General features: G+C 35.3%; 1 protein-coding gene across 1 annotated transcript in view; it reads right to left on the bottom strand.

The window, feature by feature from the left end:
- Positions 1 to 20,851, bottom strand: part of ZRANB3 (zinc finger, RAN-binding domain containing 3) — a 38,370-nt gene that overhangs the window by 7,805 nt on the left and 9,714 nt on the right. Inside the window, 13 exon segments of the mRNA XM_010182621.1 lie at positions 2 to 44; positions 689 to 883; positions 1,859 to 2,324; positions 2,988 to 3,140; positions 4,567 to 4,746; positions 5,241 to 5,360; positions 6,092 to 6,211; positions 7,501 to 7,629; positions 8,020 to 8,191; positions 10,574 to 10,659; positions 12,790 to 13,021; positions 16,290 to 16,468; positions 18,411 to 18,429. Coding sequence (XP_010180923.1) covers positions 2 to 44; positions 689 to 883; positions 1,859 to 2,324; positions 2,988 to 3,140; positions 4,567 to 4,746; positions 5,241 to 5,360; positions 6,092 to 6,211; positions 7,501 to 7,629; positions 8,020 to 8,191; positions 10,574 to 10,659; positions 12,790 to 13,021; positions 16,290 to 16,468; positions 18,411 to 18,429 — 2,094 coding nt within the window.

Below are 20,851 nucleotides of genomic sequence, written 5' to 3' on the forward strand. Positions count from 1 at the left end.
AAGACCATCATATACTGGAAACGTGTCTGATTGATCTACATCTCCTATAAAGAGAAACAATGTTGACATTCAGAAATGTTTTTTCTTCATTCATTTCATTTACTCTACTCAGACATCAAGAATAATAAGATACATGTTTTTAAGAAGTTATTTGTGAAGTTTCTCAATTTGGTATACATGCAAACATTGTTGTATGAACGCTGCAAATCTTCCTTTTTATTTTTCTTCAAATGTTCAGCAATCGTGGAGCAAAACCCAGGAGAATATTTACCACATGAGGATTCTGTGTTATAAGATACACAGCTCAAGCAGCAAGCTATTAAGATATTTGTGTATTTTAATTTTCTGTTTCTTCATCTATTTTGCCTGTGGCTGTCCTGAACACAAGTAAATGCCATCATAAGTTTCAAAAAAACTCTAGAGGCTCACAGTTGCTAGTTCGACATAGTTCTTATGCCAGCCAAAAACTGTTTTGCTTCAGGAGTTGTATGGAAAGGGTGGGTTTATCCATCATAAAAATTCAATAAACATCCCAGGCTAAAAAGAAAAGGTCATGTGCTAGTTTAAGTATTTCTGCCTATCTTTCAAATGTGTATTTTTTTATTTAAAAGGTATTTTTCATGCTAGAGGCTTTTAAAACAGTTTTGCAACAAGATATAATCTTTCTTTCATAGAAGTCCCACTTTACCTTCTCCACACTTTTCTTCATTTTCAATTTCAACAGTTTCTTGTTCACTGCTTTCAGCAAATTGCTGGGTCACTGTATCCCCAAAATCTGCTCTTTTATCTTCAGCATTGCACACTGCGCTCTCTTCATTCCTTCTGGAGTCCTTTGACACATCTTCCTCTGTCTGGCTAGTGGGAGCTTCACAATTTCTCTCAACTACAGATGAAGAAACATGAAAAGCAATTATTTATGCTACCTCTACAAACAGGAACCTGATCAATACACATACGGAGACAGGACTATGTAATTGGAATACAAAAGAAATTGCATTTTATTCTCCAATGGTGCAACCACTTAGGAAACAAGAGCTACCTTTAATATTAGAATAAACACATGGAACAAAGTTTTCCATTTATGCAATTTCATGCACTCAGCTTAATGTCAAAATATACACAATAAATAATACAGTTAGCAATTTTATATTATATACAGTTGTTGTATACCACAGACACACAAAGTATTTTGCCAGGCATTGATTTATACCTGTGAAATTCAGAAATTGTCCTTGAACAAACAGAGAGACTTAAATAAAATTTAAAAAAGAAAAAGAACCTTATTCCTTCCTTTGCAATTGAAATGGCAAATATGGGGATAGATTTAAAAAAATGTTTTATTGAGTTTCCAGATAGATGAAATAAGTTTAATAAAAAAACATCTACTCTGACCTGTTAGAGCAAGAAAAGCCGTATTTTCCAGGTAATGTCTACCAACAAAAATACAATACCCAAGTTAACGAAACATCTATACCACATCATTTAGTTTTGACAGGTAGAGAAAAAGTTTGCCTTTTAACTGGATTCAGAATAACCATAAATCTCAAGGAAAAGGAAGGCTACAATTCCTGCAAAGAACACTGAGCATATATACTTCCTCACTGAATTTATATCCTGTTAACTTTTATCTGAATTTTCCATTTGTTTCAAATTAGAATCATGTAAAAGATCCTCGGAGAAGGCAAAGCTAAGATGGATTACTTAAAAGGTATCTGTTCACATAAAGACTCCATTCTTCCTATTTGGCCTGGATTTGAGTATATTCATATAATCAAACCCACTGTATTTTCTGAGATTAATCACAACTGAAACAAACAAACAAGCAAGCATATTTTTCTCTGCAACATGCATTACTTACCATTACTGCTTTGAGGGCAATTGCACATTTCACAGTAAGGGAGCAATTCACTATTACTATAGGTGCACACACTACAGTGCCAAACTTTATTTAAAGCTGTACTTTTGCTTGAAGTATTTAAGCCACAAAGAAGGACTTCATTGTTTTTTTCTGAAAACAAAGAGGGCTTTTTTCCAGTCAAAGATTTTTTCTTTTTCTTACTGGAGTTGACTGGAGAAGATCCACTTATTCTTGCTCTTTTAGCTTCATGTTCACAGGTACTTTCGTGACAAGTTGTATCAATGTCACTCATTCTTGTGGAATCCAGGTTTTCATTGCTTTTCTCTGCATCCTCTTCTTTTGTGACTTTAGAAGATTCTGGATCATTATGTAATGATTCATTACCAGAATATATTTTGCGTTTCTTCTCAGTCGAGGATTTTGGGGAAAAGAAGGAACGTATGTCATGCTGTCTTTCCTTTTCAAACTAGGAAAGAGGAAAGAAATATGTAAACCTCACTTATAATTACTGCATCAGAAGCTGTTAAAATTATTATTTTTCTCCATTAATATTACTCTCCAATACAAAAAGCTATTTTTAGTTTGGAGGTGGAAACAAAAAGAATCTTCCTTTAAGAACACACAGCTAACAGGAAGAACAATTCAAACGTCCTCTTCTATTTTGTAACACGCATTTCCAATATTCTCATGAAAATTCTGAAATAGCGCTATCAGAAAACAAATACACAGAACTGGTATGCAATGCACCTTTTTGATGATGCCTGTTACAAGGAAAGGCTTTTAAACATTGTTTTTAAAATAACAGCCAATTAAATTCAGGACAGCTAATAAAGCTGTAATTTAAACAGAAATTACTTGGTTTTACCTGACTCTGAGGGTGGGTCAGCCACCTCAACATAACATAAGGACCCATCAGAAGCCTGTACACTACATTTATATCCAGTAGAGCACTTTTCCCAACTTTATCTAATTTAAAAAATGGAATTTACAGTACTTTTCCACACTTATTCAGTGCTTCTCCATTAGTAAACTCTGCAGTGCACAGAAAACTTAAGTGAACAATAGTTTTAATTAGGTTGGTGGTTTTTTTAATTAAAGAAAACAGAAAAGTAGAAGTTTCAGGTCTTACATGTGTAAATAAAAGTTCATTTTTTTGATCTTCTAGACTTTCATTTGGGGTCCAGGTCTCAGCAAAACTCAAAAAATCCCATTTCTCCTTATCACCTTCTTCAGCCTGCATTTTCTCTTTCCTGCCATTCAAGGTGCTGCCTGTAACTTTGGCCTGCAGAAAAATGACTTGCATAAAGTTTCCAAGAAATTAAAATGTTGGAACAAATTTATTTAATGATATTCACACTCAATTAGCTTCCTTGCAAACTTAATTCAGCATAATTTGCAAAGTAAGAAACTCCGTAGTAATTCAAAATAACTTAAGTGATTAAAACTATTCCTCTTTCAGCATTTCTGCAAGAATAACAATAAGTAGCATATTTAACACACTATGACTTGTGAAAAGGTGTATACAAAATGTCAGTATTTTTTTAAGTTAAAAGATAATATATACATTGTGTACATCTCTTGTCTTTACATGTTTTGCTTGGCTTGTGGAAACAAAGGCAGAATTAATTGAAAGAAGCAGTTTAGTGTCAGAACTCCTGCATAGTAAATTGTTGGTGAATTACTGAGACTCATCTGTGCCATGTTTAAGGAGACTTTTAATGTACTGGACTGATAGATTTTTTTCAAAAGTACCTACAGGAATTAGAATACAGAATTTCATTCGCCAGCTGAATATGGTTTGCAGTACCTACATTCTTTAAGCTGTGATCAGCAGGAGAGGAATATATTGGCAAATAAATGGTTATCAGTTTCTCTGGTAACTGTATGGACACACACAATTGCACTACTACAACACAGGGCTACAAGAAGAAGAAGTTGTCAGTATTTGCATCAGGAGAAACCTCATGTAATCACAATCTCAAACAATTCTGACAACTGGAGTTTAAAAGGCAATTCTTTCTACACTGCCACTTCTGGAAATGTCAGAAAACAAGAGCTGACAGAATGCAAACATGGCTCAGTTATCAAAACAAGACACTAATTAATTATATCAAAGGCTACAAAAAGGTCACAAAAGCAAAACAGCCAAATTATTTCTCCTAGCCCTGTGAACTCTCAAAGATCTTACAAGTGAGGAAAAAAATTATTCCTCCTAACAAGGACTGGGTAATACTTGATGAAAATGGCAACAGAAGATAAGATTAATGTAATCTTGCGTCTGATGAAGAAGAATTATTTGAGAATGCTTCTGCCTCTCAGAAATGAAGTTTAGTAAGACAACAGTCATCCAATTAAAATAAAACAAATACAAAGCCAACAAACTCTAGCTGTTGTAAATTGAACAAGCAGAGCAATAAAAAGCTAGAAGGCAGATAAAGCAACACTCTTCTATAGATGTGAACCATCCCATTCATCTCAGCAAAGAGTTACCTTATTTATCTTTGGATCTTAAATGGGGAGCAAAAAGCTGGAAAAAGACTAATTCAGAACAGACGTGGATATTTAAATGATTAGCAGTTCTAGGTGTAGCAATTTGTCTTCTAGTAGGAGAGTGCTCCAGATAAGCAAGACTGTTATTTGGCACATGTGCTTAAGAGCTAGCTTAACCACAGCGAGTTCCTGATTATTCGGTTCTATTCCACATATACCTTGCGATTCAGCATTGCCCACATGAGAGTATCCATTGTTCCTTTCGCAATAAGGAAGTGAATGTTCACTGAACTGCACTGCCCGATTCGGTGTGCTCTGTCTTCTGCTTGCTTAATGTGGCCTGGATCCCAATATAATTCAGCAAACACAACATGAGTAGCAGCAGTGAAAGTTAAACCCTAAACAAAATAAGGAGATACATTTTAGAAAAAAGATTCCACACAAAACCAAGAGAATATCTGAAATATAAGAAAGGTAAAGGCTGGACAGGACATCTTTATATGGAAAGAAGAGGGACCACCTCGACAGCAGACGGGCCTATTACACAGATTTCTTCCTTGGGCCTCAGATAGATACAAGATTCAAAAAACACTTCAATGGTGTGCAAAGACTGCATAGTGCTTTTCGTTAGAGAAATAGTATTTATTTCTTATTAATTTGGTACTTTTAGAGAAATTGAGGTTTTACTAATTATTCAAGAATGAGATGCTGCTGCTTATCTTGATTTTGCACAAGTAATTTCAATAGAGGCTTAAAACAGTTAATATGATTAGTGCAAAAAAAGGAATACAGGAGTCTACAAAAGATATATTGCATGAAGATAAATCACCAATGACTTTAGTACATATATTCTTCAAGTTTCTTATTTCACCTATGTTCTTTCTTGTCCTACCTGGCCAGCTGCCTGAATACTCAAAATAGCAACCCGCGTATCAGGATCCTTCTGAAATTGATTGACAAGATGTATTCTTTCTGCAGAAGGAACACTTCCATCTATTCGTATGTAACGAACCTGTAACATGTCACAACAGAGACAAAATGACATTATCAGTGTCCATTTTTGGACCAAATCATCCTCTTGTTCCCCAATGAAAATATCTGTTCTATTCCTGTCATGGGATAGGGATGCATCAGTACACTTTGCCCTTTGATTTATAATTAAGTCTCTATCTTGAAAAGTGTAAACTTAGTACTTCCTATTTACAAAAGGAGGAGACAGAAGGAGCATAGGATCCTAAAATGGAATACTTGCAGAAGAACCTGTAATTTCCCTGACGTGAGTTATTAAAATTCCAAGCATTTGCTAAAAGTAACAATACAAAATAGCAAAGTTGGCCATCATTCCCTAGCAATGGTTGAGAGTTCATGATCAAGTAATATCTAGGTTGTTTGCAAACATTTTTACTGCTTTGAATTAAACATTCAGGTGAGATAATAGTGTGCTGTGAATAAAAAAGAAATGTAGACAGAAGCACACTGGTAGAAAAACTTGGGAAACAACTGCCTACAACATTGATTCAATAATAAAAAAGTATCATACCAGATACCAGTGTTTACTTCATCCTTAAATACAAAACAGTTCTTCAAAACCACACGATTCCTTTCAATCCAGTGGCACTGATAAGTATATACTTAGAATCCATAAACGCCTCTACACACAGGCAGTTCTACTGAATTCAAACACAGTTCATGTATTTGCAAAGTGTGACGTGAAATTAGTGAGCACATTTGTTAAATCATTACCTTAGTTTCTATAACTGCCTCTGTGCAGGCTTGAAGCATGCTTACGTGATGAGCAAAAACTAGAAACTTCAGTTTGTCATTTTCAAGCATCATTTTGATATAGTCCTTTACTGCTCCTGCCTGGAGTAAGAGAGTATGTTTTCATTAGTTAGACATAAAATATTCAAAAAGACAGTTTTTATTTTAATGTCTTTCAATTTCTGGTGATACAGAAAGGTAAATTTTCACACATTTTGTTATCCATTTAAGACTTTATCAAACAGTAAAATTGTTAAGTATTATTCAAATTAATCTTGTTTCAAAGAATACCACAACTTTGTCTTTGAGAAACCTATCTCATTCCTTCAGTTAAAAAAAAAACCAACATTTATCCCCAAAAGATCACATCATTACATGGCACTTCTTCCAGATAAAGATGCAGACAAAACTGCTGTTATTTACCACAACATTATATGGTATTTAAGCCATATTTGAAAAAAAAAAACCAACACAAAACTGATTCCTGCCTAAACATATTTCAAGAAGACAAGGTATTGTTTAATCAGAACTTCTGTACCTGCACCCACATAAAGACGTATATCAAAACTGAAATAATAATTTTGATAATTCCATTATTCCATAATCATAAAATATTGCTCTATTTAAACATTCATGGAATTATTTTGTGTCAAATATAATTCTCAATATCTTTTACAAAAACTGTTAAAGTAATGATGACAGTTAACAATAAAATTTATCAGTGATCTATGGTTAATGCAATACCCACTGCAGCAGACATCAGTTTTCTTTTTTCTCTTTTCTTGACTTTCAAATCTCTGTTTGAAAATGGATTACCAGAGAGATCCACTAGAAAAGTGGGGAAGAAATAGCAACAGAAACACAGTGATATTCTTAAAACAATGGGGGGAAAAATGAAGGAGTTGGTCAGATTCTCAACTCTTACTGCTCCAGCACCCGCAGAACTCTTTTTTTCTATCCTTTTCTAAAAGTAGGTTAGCAAAATGAAGTCTGATAGCAGGGCAAAAAGTAGGCACGTAAAAGATTTTGGTTATTAACTTGTTTTTCCTTACATCTGAACCTACATTGCTATAGGTGGAAATACAGAAAATGGGGTCCCACTTGATAAAAGAGAAAAAGATCAATTAGAGGGGATTTTTCTTCCACATTTGTCTCTGTCGAGAACCAGTATTGACAGAATGCAGTCTGCATAAGGGCTGCATAAGCACTATCCTGCGTCAGCTGCAGCACATTCCATAATCACACAGGCAAAAAGAGAGTGTTCCTCCATGTTGAGATTACAAAACAAACCAACTAACTTCATCTCGTACTCAGGCCAATAGAAATAATTTTATTAAGTTAAAAACACAATGGGTATTTTAAATATATTAAGAAAAGACTTCCATGCTTACCTTGGCAATGGCTGTTTCTTTATACATGCGTGTGATTAGATTCATGACTTGAGAAAAGCGGTTTTCAGTGGCATCCGAATTCAGATTTCTCATTAATTTCTCCCAGTCTGCAAAAATGGTATTCAAGTTCTAGTTGGCAGAAGAGATCAGTGGTTAGACACACAGTACAAAGCACGTTCTACCTCACCATGTACATTTCAAGCATGAAATGTTTAGGAACTAAGTACTTTTGAGAACTCTATCAAGTTTGGCTAAAGGTAACTCCAACATTCGAAATCTAAGGGAAAGGAAGATCAGACTAAAATTAGAGCAAATTTTATCATTATCTGATGCAAAAAAATTGCTACATTCATGTTCTTCAAATTATATTTTAAATAGAATAACAAAGATGCTATGCTACATATTCGCACATTCTTTGTAATTACACATAATACATATGCATACATATAAATACATATGAGTACATAACTGTTTACTATTTACTAACAAATGTGTTTTTAGCAAAAGTGGAAAATTTACCTTAGCTGCAGCCTGTGGGAGGTCAAATGGAATACGTTGCCTAACTTTGGGAGGCAACTGAGTTAGAACATCATTCTTCAGTCTTCTAATCATTATTTCACTTAAAAGTTGATGTAGTTCTTCTAAATTTGAAGCTCCTCTACAGTCCCATAGAGTTCTTTTACCAAAAAATCTGAAAATGAAAAATCAGCACAGAGGATAAAAAATAGCTCTTCCAAATTCAACAGAAACCTTCAGTACATGATTTCCCAGCAGATACCACTGCCTGCAGGTATTACTACTCATCAGATGCATGCAGCCCTCTACATCATGTCAGCTACACTTCCCTTTCTACGGGGAAGTTTTAAGTACAATTTTATAACTCTTGCTTCAATGGACTAATGAGAAGAACAAATCACCATGAGAATGCTCTTTATTACATTACAGAGGGGAAGAACTAACAGGGAAGTTTATCATGAAAGCTGCAAATATCATCATCAATATTCCTTTGTTTCCCTCCCTGAGAATTCCTTCCTAGTTACAGTCAGAGACAGGATTTAAAGCTCAAGGTACCATCTTTAAATGTAAGAGTATTTAATGAACAAGGATAAACAGAGGAAGTAGGTTAAAGGTAAAGCTAAAGGTAGAAAAGAGAAAGAATTTATTAACTTAGTCTTCCTTGTTCTTTCTTTGCTTTGTTCTTTTTAAGGAAGTCTTATAGCAGGAACTGCAGCTTTTCTCTGTCAACATTGCCAACAGACAACAAAATAACGAGCATGACAGATTTTGCTGCATTTTCCAAGGCCAGAAGAGTATGTTGCAAGCATGTCATTTGACCGTTTTACTGGTAAATTAAAAAAAAAAACAAACCAACATCATTTAGAGAATTTTAAGCCTTACTGAGCTTATCAACAGTGTTCTAGTTGGCTGCCTATAATAATTTGGGAAAGGGGCTGAGGGACTCACTCCTACACTGGTGAAATATTGGCATAAGACACTCAGAATGCTATGTGGATGGAAGACAGCAACACCTTTCGCTCACATTCCTTCTGTGGTCTATTTATATGGCTGTCCTTAGAAAGGTTTCCTCTCTCCAGCTTGAGCATTGGAGATATAAAAGAAATGGCAGGAAAAACCTTACAGAAATACTTTGGACTTCATCTTTAGAAACACGTCTATGAACATCTCAGGAAAAAAAAAACCTACAACATTTTCACAGAAAGTGCTGTATGGAATATTCCTATCAAGTTTATAACCATAGGATGTTTTGTTTCAGCCCAGTCATGAAGACAAAGTTATTTATTGAAAGCTTGCCAAACTCTGAACTTGATTTTTATTGCATTTATGGTTTTCCAAAAATAAGATAATCATCTATGATTGAGTAGCTAACTATGCTGTACCCACGCACACTTGTGTGAAAATTACAGATGTATTCAGTCAAAACACCATGGAAAAAATAGCATTTCTCTGTCTGAAAATTAGATAGCACTCTTCCATATTATTTGAAGTTAAATGCTGATAAAATGCATATGATCAAGGGAGATAAACAAGTTATATGAAAATGAACCCATGTAATTATTACTGTAAAAATTTAATCTAAATGCTAGCCAATTTAGCTGACAAAATCTGTTGTTTTGAATATATGCAATGCTGTAGATTAGAAATCTTTCAGCTAAGAAGTTTTTAAAATATTCTTCCCTTCTCACAACTTCTTTCATTCCTAATTGCAACATAGATTCTATAGGTAAAACTAAGCATTTTAGATCAGAGCTTCTTCTATCCCCTCTGTTTTAGAATATAGCTAGAGAAACCTATCATGAAACTAAAGCTGGGGGAAGCAAGCCAGAGGAAAATGAATCCTCCTTAAATTAATAACTTGAAAGCATGAAACATGAAAATTCATGAAAGATTCAAGGGATAAAAAAGGGGTTAAAATTCATCAGGCATACATGTGGAAAAATTTATAAAGAGCAATGTTACCTAGCAAATCAGAGACAAGGCGGTGGACAAGAACTTACAATGTCTGTATTAAATCCCTCAAACAGAATTACAAACACATAACTGTGTTTTGGGGAGTCTTATAACTTTACTTTTACTCAGTCACGCTGTAAAATACAGAGATAAGTACTGGACTTTTTTCCACCCAAGTATGGTGGGATAGCAGAAAGACTGGATTCCGTAATAAAGAGATGTAAATTATTACGTGATATGAGCATAAGACTGGGAGTCAGAAACTCCTAAGTTTCTGCTGTAGCTGAAACTCCAGCTCTAAAGGTAAAACCTACACACTTCATTCTAATGTCAGTGAATCCATAAATCATTTTACTTAACAGAATGATGGCACTTCAACTTTATTTCAAACTTTAATAGCTTCCAATTTTGTTTTGAAATAAAGTCTCCTGTCAACTTAATCCTTTTTCCAATCCTCTCTGATGGACGAGATGGTGTCTGACCTGTGTTTCCAAACAAGATGGTATGATACAGCAAAAAGGTACTACTTACTGATCCTCTCACTTCACATGACAGGAAAATCAAAGACACTCATAGGAAATTGAATGAGCAAGAACAGTAATACCTGACACGAGCATTGCAGTATTTTTTGGCATATTCATTCCAAGTTCCAAATCTTCTTGGAAACAGTGCCTCAATCTGCATGAAAAGCTGTATAGAAAAACAGCAACAGTGAGAATGTAAGACAATTCAGAAATAATGATTACATTATTATTGTCTTAAGTTTATATTCAATTGTAGCACAAAAAATACACAGCTTGGCACACATGAAAACCGACATTCCATAGGAGTATGCATGTTTGTTGAGATAGGACAGTTGTGGGAAGCCCTCAAAGAGCAGAGTACCCTGAACACCATAACACAGTGCTGACAACTTGGAAAATATTTATACTCAACAAGAACACACAGATGAGAAGACATTATTCCTAAAAATACATTTTTCTGTCATTTGCCAGCTACATGGGCTTCTGCAAAGTTTCAGTGCAGGCGTTTCATGAATAGTCTGCTTCTTAAAATACATGAAAAACCTACTTATGTTTTACTTCAAAAAATAGACAATATCAATACAGATCGGAAATTTCATGCCTTTCTTCCTGGCTGAGTAACAGGAGGTAAATATCAGTTTAAACCACCTTAGTCAGAAAGAATCCTACTTTATAAGCTATTTTACTGTCAAAGCTTTCTGGATTCAAAGATCACTACTAGATCCAAGACACACTGTTGAGGGGTAGCAAGGGCAGCATAGAGACAGTAGTGATACAGAAGGCTCTCTCCTAAATGCACATCCCTGCTATCCTCTGATATCTATTGTACATCACTTCTGCCATTTAAAGCTTTCGTATTACCTAAGCACATGCTAGTGACCTCTCCCAGAAAGAAAACTCCTACAGTCTAATTTTGTTCTTCACAGACTTCTCTGAAGACAGAAGTTGGAGAACAGGAAAGCAGTATTAAGGAAAAAACCAAATCAAAACAAAGCCAAACCAAATTTATTCGCCCAGGTGAAATGCTGCTATTTTGACATAGATCTAGGCCAAACAAGAAGCTGCCTGTAATTATTTGCTATAAATGTACATAAATATAAATGAATAATGCTTTTCATTTCTATATATATTCCATTTAAAGACTTCACAGAAAGATTCTGCTTCTGACACAAATCTGATAGAAGAGATATAATGCTTTTTACACTCTGCCTTATAAGGCATGGCAGAACTTCGGTATCATTACATTGTTCTCCATATGGTCGAGAATTTTGACCCCAGTGCTGTGATCAAGGACAGCTTGCATGGAATTTCCTTTGAAGAACTTTAGCAATGTTGCTTACTTGTATTGGTATCAATGCACTGTGTAACACTTTCTAACTTCAGTTCTTCTTTCAGGGTTGGTTGCAATGTCTTTGATACATGCGCAGGAAGTTTCATAATTATTCACACTCACAGACATAAATATTTGTTTTAGAGTTTTAAGCAAATGCTTATAATACACCAAGCCTTTTTTCATACAGTGGATATCTTTCTCAAGTTATAATCTCTCTGAACAAAATTATTACTAAATTATTAAAGGATCTTGATATAAGTTCTATTTACACAACAAGAAACTCTGAAGTGTATAGTATTATTTATACAACCCTTATAAGTTCCCTGGATATAAATCAGCTCTTAAATTCCATTTATTTCTACCTTTGGGTTTAGTATAAAACTCAAGTAGTTTTTGGTTTCCTTTCTGCTCCTTGCCAATTCCATACATTGAACTTCCTTCAAAGGAAAATTTGTCTTTCTAGACTGCAGCAAGCACGGGATATTTTTTTTTCCACTTATGCAATGCAAGTGAACATTAGGGATATTCAAAAAAACAGCGATAAACAAAAGGACTTCCTACATCAGTTGATGAATTAGAAGATTTAATACAAGTTGTTGTCTACCAAGGACTCTCCTACCCAGTAGGAACAAATAGTTCTCTACTTAGGCTCTTCATTTTCTATTTCACCCAACAGGCAGTCTGTTACATGCAGGATTAATTTGTTACAAGAAACTTTGTGTCAAGTCATCCTTGCATGAGCTTGAAACAAGTTTTCAAAACATCAATATAATCAGCTCAAACTAAAAGACATTGTTTTCGTTTCTTATACTTGTGCTTTCTAATGCAGCTAATACACTGTTTGATGTCACAACACATGTTTTGTATATATTAAAGAGAACTACAAAACTGTTCATTTATTACTAATACCATCCTTAAGACTCCCGCCATAAAACTCCAAACAGAACACAATATGTCAAATACCTCTTCAGGTCTTCCTAGAGCAGGTGTTCCAGTAAGAAGAATAGCTCTAAGAGCTTTCTGCACAATTGGCAACAAAATCTTGCTGCGGGTGGCATTTCTGGATTTCATATAGTGTGATTCATCAACCACAACTACCTTAAAGTTCTGCCTGTACAAAGTGTCTACTAAAGTCTGTGCATCGGAAGTTAACAGGCCATACCCCAGAATCGTTACTTTGCTGGTTGATATTCTCCTACAAGAGAAAATCCAGAAGTTTTCTTAGCAAATTGTCATTGCAGGAAAAGTAACATAGCAAAGGAATTATACGAAACAATTTTTTTTAAGAAAGTATGTATGACACCTTTTGGTTCGGTTAATTACTGGGCTGTCAAGCTAATAATAACAGCTTTTGGTGTTTAAAACATTCTAGCACCTCACACTTATAAATCCCACACATTTCATAACCATTTTCAGAAGACATACAGTGCATTTAAAAGGAAGTTAATTCATCTGGTTGCATTGCTTCAACTTGTGCTCCTTTCCAGGAGTATTGCATGTGACAAATCCACTTTCCAGATAAAAAGTCAGATCAATTTGAGCACTATATGGAAAGAGCACCCAAACACCTGAAGTAATAATGTCTCTGTGCAAGTTGTCTACTGCTCTGTGTACAGAAAGTCACCTTACCAGCAGCCCAAGATGATTAACTAGACTGTCCCTGAATATTTGGGTACTGTAAAAGTACACTCTGGGCTGAACCTCACCACCTGAGAAAAACATTTGTATCAGAGCTGTCAATCCAGCTTTTCTGCTTGAACAGTATATGAAGAAAACAAAAAAACTGGAAGCAGGGAATCAACAAGGCACCAGATGAAAAATTAATATTTAGTTGGAAAGGAACTTCTTACAATAAATTTAAAAACATTTATAGGCCCAAGGCACAAATTGGTTTTAAAATCACTAGAGAGCACTGTGGCCCTTCAGGAGCCTTTGTGCAGCACAGGAACTCTTAAAGTTGTTAGACAAAAGTCACCAGAATGAAAGTCATAGCTGGTCTACCCATCTGTCAGGCACTAATGCTCTGCTGGCATAATTTTTACTTGTTCTCCAGTAAGCAACACATCCAAAAACCAACTAACTTGATGTTTCCTTGAGTATTTAAGAGGAAGAAAGTATGTGCATGTGCACATTATGAATAATAATCCTTCTGGATAAGGAAGAAAGAGCAATGCTTAGAGCACTGACACTGACACCACTGACAGTGGTCAATGCACTACAGACTCTGGCTGTTACTGTACAGATAAATGTAGTGAACAAGAAAACAAGAAATTCCCCTATCCCTCTGTGAAAGGTGGATTGAAAAAATTACAAATAAGATTATTTATTCCTAGTGGAACCAATTTATTCAAGAAACATCCAATTTCAAATTTAGCTAGAAGTTGTAAGAACATAAATTGATGCCTATGTATATTTTAACCTGATTAAATTAAGAAGTGAAATAACATTCAAGCTGTAAATTTGGTTCTTGAAGTTTTGGAAAAAAAAAACCAAAGTACTGAACTGAGTGAAACCAAAGCTGAACATATGGAAGAAGTATTTAACAAAATGCTAAACCAAGATTGGCAGCTGTATTTTTCCATTTCTGTTTTCTTGCAAAAGCATAAAACACTTTTTAGTTTTAAAGTATTAATTAGTTCAGCAGCTACCTCACTTACAGCTAGGAAGCCTCCTGGGAGTTAAAAAAGCAGAAACCCAAGTTTTCCTCTTCCCCTGTTGTTGAGTAAAAATAAGTGATAACAGTTAATGTCTACTCCTTTAAAAAATCTTAAAAGATAAACTGAAAAGAATTTTGTTCTGGTTTTTGCCATAATTTCCCTTATCCCACATTTTCTGCATTCAGCACTGTAAGTGTTACGTTTCTATGCATTTTAGCTAAATAGCTTTAAAAAAAAGGGTCATTGGATCCTTATTTCAGTTTCCATATTCCTATGATAAATTTAGATTTTGACTATCAGTAGCAAACACCCCTTGAGTAAGCTTTTAAAATGCATTTTCAGTTGGATTTCTCCGGTTATCACAAGGAAGGTTCCAAGCTACTGTCTCATCTGCACATCTTGGAGGTCAAGTCACTTTCTGATACTCCCCAGGCAACATGAGGCCTCCCTCATTCAGAGGTTTTAGAACATCTAGACAGTACCATGAAATCAACCAAATAATTTACAGTAAAGATGACTAAATACCCTTGAAATTCAGTGTAATAGGAGAGTTATTCTAATAACACACAAGACTTGTAGTCTCTCTCTGATTAGTTCGTGCTATTAAGTCTAAAGATAGAAAGCCTAGGTCATGATGACCTTTACAGTTATTTAGAGAATACTAATTCTAACTTATACATTTTCTCGGTGCGCTAAATAAAATGTTAACAGTAATGTATACCAGAAGTTTTCAAAATTGTGTTCAAAATGTTTTACAGAAGCTAATGAATACAAGCCTGGAGAAGAGGAGGCTTTTCCAATCAAATGATTCTATGATTGCAATCCATCAGAGTTGGGAAATAACTGTATATGTTCAATTTGAGACACACTGAAGCAATCTAGTTTTCAGCAGACAAGCACTTGCTACTTTGCAAAAACCAGACCTCTCAATTTCAAAGGAGATGAGTAACTACTGTAATATAATAATACAAAACTGGGAGGAGTGACTGATACACCAGAGGGTCATGCTACCATCAGAGGGACCTCGACAGGCTGGAGAAATGGGCTGATAGGAACTTCAAGAAGTTCAACAAGGAGAAGTGCAGAGTCCTGTGCCTGGAGAGGTACAACTCTGTGCACCAATATACACTGGAGGCCACGCAGCTGAAAAGCAGCTTAGCAGAAAAGGACCTGGGGGTCCTAATGGACACCAAGTTGAACACAAGTCAGCACTGTGCCTTTGCAGTAAAGGTGACCATCGGTATCCTCAGCTGCCTTAGACAAAGAACTGCCAGCAGTTGTGAGGGACCTGATCCTTCCCCTGTACTCAGCACTGGTGAGTTCACACCTGGAGTGCTGTGTCCAGTTCTGGGCTCCTCAGTACAAGAGAAACATGGATGAACTGGCAAGGTAGAATGAAAGGCCATGAAGATGACTAAGGGACTGGAGCACCTCTCCTATGAGAAAAGGCTGACTGGGACTGTTTAGCCTAGCAAGGAGAAGGCTCAGGAGGGATCTTATTAATGTAAATAAATACCTAAAAGGAAGGTCCAAAGAGGATAGAGCCAGGCTCCTTTCTGTCTGGACCAGAGGCAATGGGTACAAATTGAAACACAAGAGGTTCTTTCTGAACGTCAGGAAACACTTTTACTACAGGGGTGACTGAGCACTGGAATAGGCTCCCCAGAGAGGCTGTGGGGTCTCCACCCTTGGAGATATCAAAAAAACACCTGGACATAGTCCTGAGCAACCGGCTCTAGGTTGGCCCTGCTTGAGCACAGCAGGTTGAACCAGCCTTTCTATAGAAGAATAATGAACTTTACTCACCCAGTATCAGTTTTGTTCTGAATGATGCTAATATCATCTGGACAGAGTTCTGGGATCCACTTCTCCATCTCATCAACCCAAGGGTATCTCAGAGATGAAGGCACTACAATTAAGAGAGGCCATTCATTTTTATAGTAATAGGAAATGGCAATCGCTTGAATTGTTTTACCTAGCCCCATCTGGGAAAAGAAAAAGAAAAGAAAAGAAAAATTAAAAATTGAATTCTCTGTTCAGAAAGCATATTCCATTCAGAAAAGTCAAAAATACTTTGCAAAGACAGAACCAGATAAAGGAAACAAAGCCAGAAAGCTATTTACATAGTATCCATTTCAATGTCAACTTGTTACCACAGATCTCCTTTTATGAAAGAAGATGCTTCTCTTTAAATGGATTAATACATGTTATGACTGGTTATCTCATTAAAGCTAAAAGAAGCATTTCCATTCATTTCAGAAGATTTTTCTGTTCAGGGCTTTAGTAGGGTAGATTATACATATCAAATCTCTTTAACTTGTTAAGCTACCAAAAATTTTTTTAAAGACTACTCAAAGAAAAATATGGGATGTCCTCTTAAAACAAAAATGACAACTTTGTCCTAAGTTGCTTAGGCAACTGAAGAACAAAAGGAGATCTATATGAAGAACTTTGCTTTTGACCCAGTAGGTCAACGAAAAGAAACTACTGCTTTCATTCACCATTATTATTATAATAATACTGTATATCGTTCACACGGCGAGGGACAGTTCCAGACTCCTGTCAAACACTAAAGAGAGACTGGCCTCACAATATTCTGTTCAGGTTTTCCACAGAGTCCAGTGGGTATTTTAGCTGATTTGGAAAACCTGAAATTTTGGGGGGAAAATGTCTGTCCCTGCTCCAAGAAAGAATAGCAACAAATTTTTAGAATACCTTTCAAAAGGATACTATTATTTTTGTACTTTAATCCTTACATAATTACATAATCTAGGTATATGTACAGTAATTACACAATCTCTAGTTTTCACATGTAACATCGTTTTATATACAAGTTTACAGTACTGATGTTTTCTTTTACCAATATTTTCTTATTTCTATTTTCTTATATCAACAAGTGCAAGATACACACCACTACACAATACTTCCTCCAGTGCCAGATCTATTGTCATTATGAAAAATAATAATTTACTTTGGGATAAATTTATCTTACAGTACTTTTTATTGCTAACATAATTATACACAGTTGATTTTCTCATTCAAGGAAGAAAATAAGAAACTTTGTTTTAATAAGCAAATAGCTACTGCTGATACTCTGATTTTTCCCAAGCTTGTCTTTTCTCCTCCCCCTAGTGCTTCTGTATTCCCCAGAGTTTCCAAAAATTTCACATTGTATGTCAAGATAGTTTCACTCCAGCTGTAATGAGATTTTTATAATATGAGAAGCTTTAATCCCAGTAATCCATCTCTCTCTCTCTCTCCCTCTCCCCCTCTTTCCCCACAGTGTTTTAAGAAAACTCAGATTAGAATTGGGAGACTATGCAATCCCCAAACATTACCTCTTTTTCAGTAATGCTTTATTTTGATAACACATCAATAACGTTATAGTCTATTACAAAAATGTTTTCTCTGTGGAAAGAAATGCTGGATTCAAATTCCTGTAATATGGAATAAAATATAAATTTTCAAATCTATAGAAGTAATGAATTTCACTATTACTACTTGATCAGCACACTTAAGAAAATTAGTCTTTGGAAGGCATATCTGTTCAAAATCCACCTCTCTGGGACAAGAATTCCTCGTAATTCATTAAAAATAGCTAGCTATGCAATTAGAAAGTGCTAAAAAAATTTAAAAAAATCAACTGACTTAATATTTTTAAGATTTAACAATACAAAAGATTTAACCTACCTAAACCAATTAAAAGGAATTTTCTAAGTTTTCTCAAAGATTTTTTTTTTTTAGGTTTATGCCAGGTTTCATTTCCCCCCCCCACTTAGATATTTTCAGAATATCTGCTGAATATCACAGGAATGAGGCTTCTCTCATTCCCAACCATTCTGCCCACACCCCTCAAACAAAGTCACATCTGCATGAAGTACATTAAAACAAGAAAAATTATCTTAGTGGAACAGGAGCATCACTCACCTCATCAGCAATCATACACCTAAATAAGAAACAAGAAAAGAGAAGCAAAAAGCAGAAATTAATAGTAAATATAACAGATAAACCAATACTTACAAATTGCTTACAATAAATTTAAGTCATGGATTTACTGAACTACTGACAGGAAAAAAGAGACTTCATTCCTACAGATATCAACTACAAAAAGTAAATCTGATATGAATTTTCAAAGTAAGTATAGCTATTATTCTAAAAACGCATATTGAATTTGTTAGAACTTGCACTGGAAAATTGAATTGCTGCTATGGTCTGGTGCTATATTAACTGTAGTCTTAAGAGACATTTTCAAGACAAGAAATGCATCTTCAATTTTTTTGTCTCTCAGAAACAGTGATGGTTTTGCTGCTTCATGATTAAGGATTATTTGTATGTCAGCCTGATTTTTAAAAGCTGCTTTCCAGAGCCATTAGATTTGTTTTGAAATAGAAACTGACAGTCCCCCTCCCCCATCAATTGTATTAGCTAAAGTATTAGAAAATGAATTTGATTTCTTTTCCCATTTTGGAGTTACTTAGTTAATACTACTCCATGTAAAGACAATGACAACTCCAAGTCCCCAGTCAAAACCAGTAAATTCTGTTCAGCGTATTCACATTGTATAAACATTAAATGCCATCTTTGATATTAACTTCTTATAGATATTTTAAGTTATTTAATTTATCTCAGTTATTTAGTATGTACATTCTGAACTCAAGCAGCGACTAGGGAACTTAAATATTTCTAGTCCATGCAAGCTTCTTCATCAATTCTGACACTCGATGAATGACAAAGGAAATTATTTGATGGACATTTACTTAAGTCATTAAATGGATTATGCTGCATCTTTCCAAATGTGTACTCTCAACTATTTTACAAACACCTCTCAGCTGTTTTGAAAACTTGTACTTCCATTACTTAAACTTTCCAACCTGGAAAAAAACCCCCACAAACCAACCAAACAAAAAAGGCCAAAATCTAACCAACAAGCCTATCCAATTCAAAAGCATTATCTAAAGAATTACAAGAGCTTGTTCTACTTCTAGTAATTAGCAGATAAAATGCATCCCTTAAATTCATACACCCTAGCAAATTCAGAGGAAGGCACAAATCCAAGCAAAAAATATGAAGATAGGAAGGAGGCGAGCAGACAACCTATTCCCTTTAAGCCATGGAGTAAGGTGATGGCTTAAAGTTCCCTTTTCTTCTATAGCAACCCTGGACTGCATGAAGATACAGATTTACTAAGTATCTTCTAACCAGAAACAATATTGGGAATTCCAAGGCAAGATCTGAAACAGGCATAAAGTGTGAATTTCTGCAACTTTGTAAGAATTGTCAGAATTCAACAGCAATACCTACCTGCTTGGGCTGCAGTTAAATATACGTGGCAATGAGATGAATTCTCCAGCTATTGAGTAATCTGGGAAGTTTTTCAAGCACTGTATAATTTTCTAAATTGTCATAAAAAGCAAACTGCAAGAGTAACTCCACCAGTCGATATCATAGTGCCACACAAAGAGCACGGGCTCAGTCAAACCACTGATTGAGATATACAGCAGTGAGTGACAGCAACAGACTGGCAGCTTTATGCAGTCCATCACTTTACTTGAGGATTTATAAATGTTTACTGACAGAAAAAAGTGCCCAAGTCTCAGAAATGATGACATATTTCAAGCTCTGGAAGGGAATAAACTCCACAGGTCACTCTGCTTGTTTTACCTCAGATTTGAGTATTTTGCCCCAATGCTTTTCACTTATTATCCCCAGTAGCTTTCAGTTATGGATGCGGACTAGTCTTGATAAATTGCTCTGGATGAATAATTCTTCTTCGTAGCCTTTTCTCAGCTGCTGCATCTTTGAAGGAAACTGAAACTTCTCTTACTGCTATGCTGCATAACCAGATATGCACGCATTGCACCAAGTAACAAAAATGCAATGTGTCTTCCATGAAAAACCAGAAAAGATCTTGTCTCTTTACATCTATAACAAAGTCAAACACGTCAAGATATAAATATTCTGTATTTTGATACCCAACATCTTTTAAAGTAATACAGAACCACTTTTTTACTGTTAGGTACTCTGATGTTAGTGTAGCTACCCAAAACCACGGCAGAGATCTTTTCTGCACAAAACCCAGCCACTTTACACTAATGATTGATGCTTGTAGTGGCACCATCAACTAAGAGCTGTCATTATGTTTAATAACACATCTTGCCATGGGGCCAAAATGGACGTTTCTGCGGTCAAAGTCGCAATCTCAGCAGAAAACGTACACTGGCTCTTTTCAGACATGCTGTGTGAGATAAATGTTTCATATTCTGAGAAACATGGTATACTGCTGTTTGATCACTACATCTGCCAGTGGAAATCTCAGTGTCTACCAATTTCATCAGTTTCTTACAACTACCATAAAGAATCCAAAATAT

This window comes from Mesitornis unicolor, unplaced genomic scaffold (assembly GCF_000695765.1).
Source record: "Mesitornis unicolor isolate BGI_N332 unplaced genomic scaffold, ASM69576v1 scaffold31070, whole genome shotgun sequence".
NCBI lineage: Eukaryota > Metazoa > Chordata > Aves > Mesitornithiformes > Mesitornithidae > Mesitornis > Mesitornis unicolor.